Genomic DNA, 5,200 nt, shown 5'->3' with positions numbered 1-5,200 from the left:
GATTCCGTCTCGAAGCGGTGCACATGGATGGAGCAGTGCCTGCTTCCCACGCTCGTGGACAGCCGCACAGGAACACGCTTGTGCTTTGAGCTGCGCCGCTCTGAGGACCCTAGCAGTGTGGTGGGCACTGGGTTCATGTGGGATCTCGAAATGTTGGAGCGCCGCTTTAGTGCAGTTCCTATCTTCGCTGTCGGTGATGCCCACCCCTGCGGGGCGCTGACGGTGGCGGCGACACGGGCGCCTCTCCGCTGTGACGTCTTGACTGTCTCCACCATGCAGTCACAGGGGTTGGCAGCAGGTCCACCGCCGACTGAGGAGGGACCGCAGCAGCAGCACCAGCAGGAGGGCGGCGGTGCCATGGACGTGGAGAAGGCGGTACGTCGTCACGCAGCGGCTGCACTTGCAGCCCCGCAACTGGTGATGCTGCAATTCATCGTGCACGGTTTTGAAATAAACGGCCGGAGCGTGTCGCCCACAGGGGGTATCTGGGAGTTGACGCTGAGGAGTGAGACCACCTTGGCCAACGGAGAGACACACCAGTGGACCTCATTGGATGCTGACGATTCAACAGGAGGCCGTGAGCGTTGGTGCGGTGTTGTGTGCTCGCGGAACTTTGCCAGGATGGAGATACACGCTCGCCGTCTCGTGGAGGAGTTCACAGGGACAGCTGTAACTAGGGTGCAGCAGGCCAGAGGCTGCTTCTTTGCGAGCGTCGCCCAGCCGGCTGACGGCACATCGGTGTCTGTTTTCCAGGTGGAGTTGCTACAGTACACTCCTTGGAAGGCAGGAAGAGAGTTGCCGCTTCCTGTAGGGCGCGCGTACTTGTCGTGCCGTCCGCTGATGCAGTCAGGCGTGTTGTACAACCCACGCTTGTTGTTCCTCCACCGCTGGCTCCGCCTAGACGTGGTGGAGCTCGTCGGTGTCGTGCGTGCGGTGCAGAACCGCTCTCAACGGAAGAAGCGGAAGCAGCGGGCTGTGGAAGAGGGCGGGGGAGGCTCCCCCAGTGTGGCGCACGAGGAAGGGATTGCTGTATGCATGCGACTGCGGTGCGGGGAAACGGCTGCTGCAACATCGCCGCCCTTTACCCCACCAGCTGTTGAGCTGGCGAGGGAAGAGCGCGTGGAAGCCAACGGCGCGAACAACAACAACAGCAGTGCTCTTCCTTGTATTGTGTCGATGGAATGCTGCCCCGAGAACCACGAGGGCGCTGTGGAAGTGGGGCTCTCGTTGTGCCTCCGCTGCGCAGGTCCTGCGGGGCCGAGTGAAGAGGAGGCAAGGCACGAGCTCTCAGGTGCCGTGCTGATCGGTGAAGGTGTGGCGTGTGTGCCACAGCCGGGCGAAGAAAGCAGCAGCATAGACGTGGCTACCACCGACAGCGCTGCCTCACTGTGGGTGCCGATTGCTGGCATCGACCCTGCACAAACGGCGTATGCGCGGCTGTGTTATGCGTGGTCGCACCGTGTCGCCATTGGCAGTTGGCTCGCGTGTATTCGTGTTCGTTCCGCTAAGCATCAGGCGACGCTGCGCTGTCCGTTCCTGCGGTTTGTAGTGCGATTCCCAAGTGGTGTGGATTGCAAATTATCACTTGATCTCTTTAACGCCACCACACGGGCGGCGGCGGCGCCGCCGTGGCAATCGGCTGCTGTTGCGGCCCCACTCCAGGCCGTGTGGTCGCTGGCCCACATACACCTGCCGGTGGTGTGGCCGATGTGTGAACACGTGCGGCACGTGGAGCTGCACGACCGTGTGGCGGAAGGGCTGACAGTTCACATCGGCACCCATTACTGGACACGGGATGATATGCCACTGCTAGTCTCCCTTGAAGACAATGAGAGTGATGAAGCAGTAGCAGCAGTGCCGTCGGCTGAGCGGTGGCTGCGCTTTGGGGACGGTGAAGTGGGCGTGCACGAGGTACTGCTTGCGCGTTCCCGCCGCCCACCGATTTCGAGTGGCGTTACAGCAGACACTCTGCAGGTGCCCTTCCGGTGGTGGCCCGTTACGTCCGCGTTGCGTCTCGCCGGCTCTGCGCTTGACGTGGCGGCGTTGGAAGCGGGCCGACTGGCGGTGAGCTGCAATCTGCGCGTCGGCCAGTGGCGTGAGGCAGGATGGGTCTGGGAGGAGGAGGAGGAGGCAGCGACAACAGGCGAGATGTTTGCCACGCAGATTGAGGTGGAGCGGTCACCCACGGCGTCGGTGACAGCAACGTGGGCAATGACGGGCTGTGGTGCTAATGGTAGTAATACTGCCAGCAGCAGTGGGTTGCCGCTGACTCGACACATTGCTGTTGATGGGCTGCGAGAGGGGTCGGTGCGTTATGCAGTGCAGGCGAGAACCGTCTGCCGAGTGCGGTGCTCGCACAGTTCACCTGCCACGGATACGTCAACAGAAACACCCGTGACTGGGGAAGAGAAGGCAGCGGCAGATAGTTTCGGTGGCGCACTCTGGACGACGCTCTCCACACACACATCCATCTTTGTGGTGGATGAATGCTGCAACGCCACACGCGGCGAGACTGTTCTGACGCTTGAGACGAACACCGAGAGTGGTGCTGACACCTCAGCCGAGGCTGCAGCAGAGGGATCGCTCACCATGGCGTGGGCTATTGCGTACGATGAGATGAGGATTGCCCCACGCGACCACCAGGAGCAGCCCTGTATGACGGCGCTGGTCGACCTGCTCCGTGGCACGTTCACTGACACGAGTGACAGGCGTGAAGAAGTGACAGACACGCAGCAGATACCGTCACCGGCTCTGCTACTTCCAACGTGGCTGGTGGCGTCGATCGAGGTGCGCGACCTGTCCGTTGTGCTGGGCGCACTGCCGAGTGCTGCAGCTTCCTGCCAGGCGCGTCCTGGTGTTCCTGTTTTGGCCCACTTGGTCGCACACAGGCGACGACGCGGCGGGAAGCCTACTGATAACCGAGAGCGCAGGGTCAATGAAAGAGACACCGTCCGATTTCCATTGGCTACTGCCAACGCCAGGCCTATTGCACCCCCACCACCGCAGCAACGGCGGCCGCTTTACTCACTGAGTGTTGAGCCTGCGTGGTGCATTTCCCCGCGAGAGTGGATGAGCCACAGGCGGCCGCTGCACCTCACGCTGTGGCAGGTGGTGTCGACTGCGGAGGAGTTCAGCTATGCGCTGGGGTCTGTGCGCCTAGACGCGATTCTCAGGGACGCCTTCGCCCAACTCCCCGACAAGAACAGCAGCAACAGCAACGATGGTGGTTGTGGTAGTGTTCCACAGGAGATTGTGACGAAGTGGCACCAACTGCGTCGCGGGGGGGAGTCGTCACCGGCGAGCGTGGGACTCGTGCGCCTGCGGCTGTACCCTGTCATCAACGTGGCACCCAACGCCTCAGCGGGCGTGATTGCGGATACGCCTCAGATGCCTTTGTGCGTCGAGGTGCTGGATGTCGTGACGCGTTCCGTGGTGGGCGGCGGTACCGCGGCGCCGCTCGACGAGCGCCGGCTTGGCTTGGTGCTCCGCCCTGCGGGCAACTCGGGCTTTTTGTCGTGTAGCACAACGCGTCTGCGGCCTGAGGATGCAGCAGCCGCATCGACCCGCATCGACGCGGGGGATACAGATGGCAAGGGTGATGTGGCTTCGCACCGGATGGTGGCGCTCGCGTCACTCCACAGCCTGTTGCTCGACGCGCGACGACTGGGAGGCACTGCGCCGCCCGATGGGTGGCTGGGAATTGACGTTATGCTGGTGGAGTGCCGGGAGCGGAAGAATAAGAAGCAGCAGCAGCGACAAGAGCAACGCCAGGTGGAGAAGGACGAGGGCAAAATGACGAGTATACTGCGTGACGACATTGTTGGCGTATTGGCTATAGAGCGGCTCGACTTGCGCCGACTCTTACAGACGCTGCTGCTCGCCTCCGATACAGCGGGTGACCACCAGCAGCAGCAGCAGCAGCAGCAGCAGCAGCAGCAAAAACCGTCTACGTACGGCGCTGCGGATTTCACGCTGACGCTCAACACTGTTTCGGCGNCAGCAGCAGCAGCAGCAGCAGCAAAAACCGTCTACGTACGGCGCTGCGGATTTCACGCTGACGCTCAACACTGTTTCGGCGGCTGTCACAGTCCGCCTGCATGTCGTGGCGCTGGCGTCAATGCCCAACGCTGCTGGTGAGCGGGATGATGCTGTGGATGACAACCGCAACGCTGTGTTGTGTGCCCCCTCGCGCTTCTTCTGCGCCGCTGATGGCTACGCGGAGGACAATGCTGTTTGCAGGAGCAGCAGCGTGCTATGCGCCACTGGGGGAAGGGCCTACATGCTTGGCGACTGCGTGTTCGAGTGGGATGTGCGGGAGCTGCAACGCGCGCGCACCTCCTGCACGGCGGGTGCTGTTGTGTACGGCGCTCTCCCAATGTGCTTCAAGTGGACGCCGGTAGATGCACTGCCCACGGCCGCGGTGGAGACGAGGCAGAAGAAGGCGACGCCGTCCGACGTTTCTGCAGGCTTGCGGCACTTTTGCCGCCGTGTCGGATATACGGCGTGGGTCTGTGACAACCGATTCGCCATGATAGACGGCGGTATCTACGCACAGCCAGAAACAACAACAACGGCAGCGGTGTCACAGTCACCGCGACCGCCGTCTTCAAGACGACAATCTAACAGGACGGCGCGGCGTTGGCGAGGACGATTGGCCCGTCGCGTCTTGGAGCCTTCTGCCGAGACCGTTGTTGCCGTTGCTGCTACTAGTGGTGGTGGTGAGTCATCCGTCCCCGACGTGGCCACGACGCTTCTCTGCTACGACTTGAAACAGCACAGCTGGAGCGTCACGTGCACCACGCGGGACGAGACGGGTGATGGTGCGGAGGGTCCGCGCGTGTTTCACTCTGCCGCTGTCGTGGGTGACAAGGTGTGGTGCTTCGGCGGGTGCAGCGTGGCCACTGCGCGCGGGACGCTGTCGCCTCTTTGCAACGTGCTGAAGTGCCTCCACCTTCCCGCGCGCCAGTGGAGCACAGTGACGCCACTGCTGCGGCTGCCGTCCCGCGCACTGCACCGTGAGCCCGCTGCGCCGCTCTTCGCTGTGCGGACGCCACTCGCGTCGTCGCCGCCACCGCTTGCGTGCCACACGGCGGTGGCGTGGGATGCAGAAATGTACGTGTTCGGTGGACTGCGGGAGGAAGGCGGCACGCTTGTCCCCAGCGATGCGCTCTACGCGTTTCACACGCGCCGTGTTGCGTGG

At 62.7% G+C, this 5,200-nt stretch overlaps 2 protein-coding genes across 2 annotated transcripts; both read left to right on the top strand.

Annotated features, from left to right (window-relative positions):
- Positions 1 to 27: 27 nt before the first annotated feature.
- On the top strand, positions 28 to 4,137 carry DQ04_11041010 (hypothetical protein; the record flags this gene model as incomplete). The annotated part of the gene is made up of 1 exon (XM_009316427.1): positions 28 to 4,137. The coding sequence occupies one exon, from the start codon at positions 28 to 30 to the stop codon at positions 4,135 to 4,137; it is 4,110 nt and encodes a 1,369-aa protein (XP_009314702.1).
- Positions 4,138 to 4,279: 142 nt separating this feature from the next.
- On the top strand, positions 4,280 to 5,200 carry DQ04_11041000 (hypothetical protein; the record flags this gene model as incomplete). The annotated part of the gene is made up of 1 exon (XM_009316426.1): positions 4,280 to 5,200. A coding segment is annotated over one exon (921 nt), but the record flags the coding sequence as incomplete, so codon positions are not given.

This window comes from Trypanosoma grayi (genome assembly GCF_000691245.1).
Source record: "Trypanosoma grayi strain ANR4 Tgr_1104_V1, whole genome shotgun sequence".
Classification (NCBI taxonomy): domain Eukaryota; phylum Euglenozoa; class Kinetoplastea; order Trypanosomatida; family Trypanosomatidae; genus Trypanosoma; species Trypanosoma grayi.
This window is presented reverse-complemented; position numbering and strand designations above follow the sequence as displayed.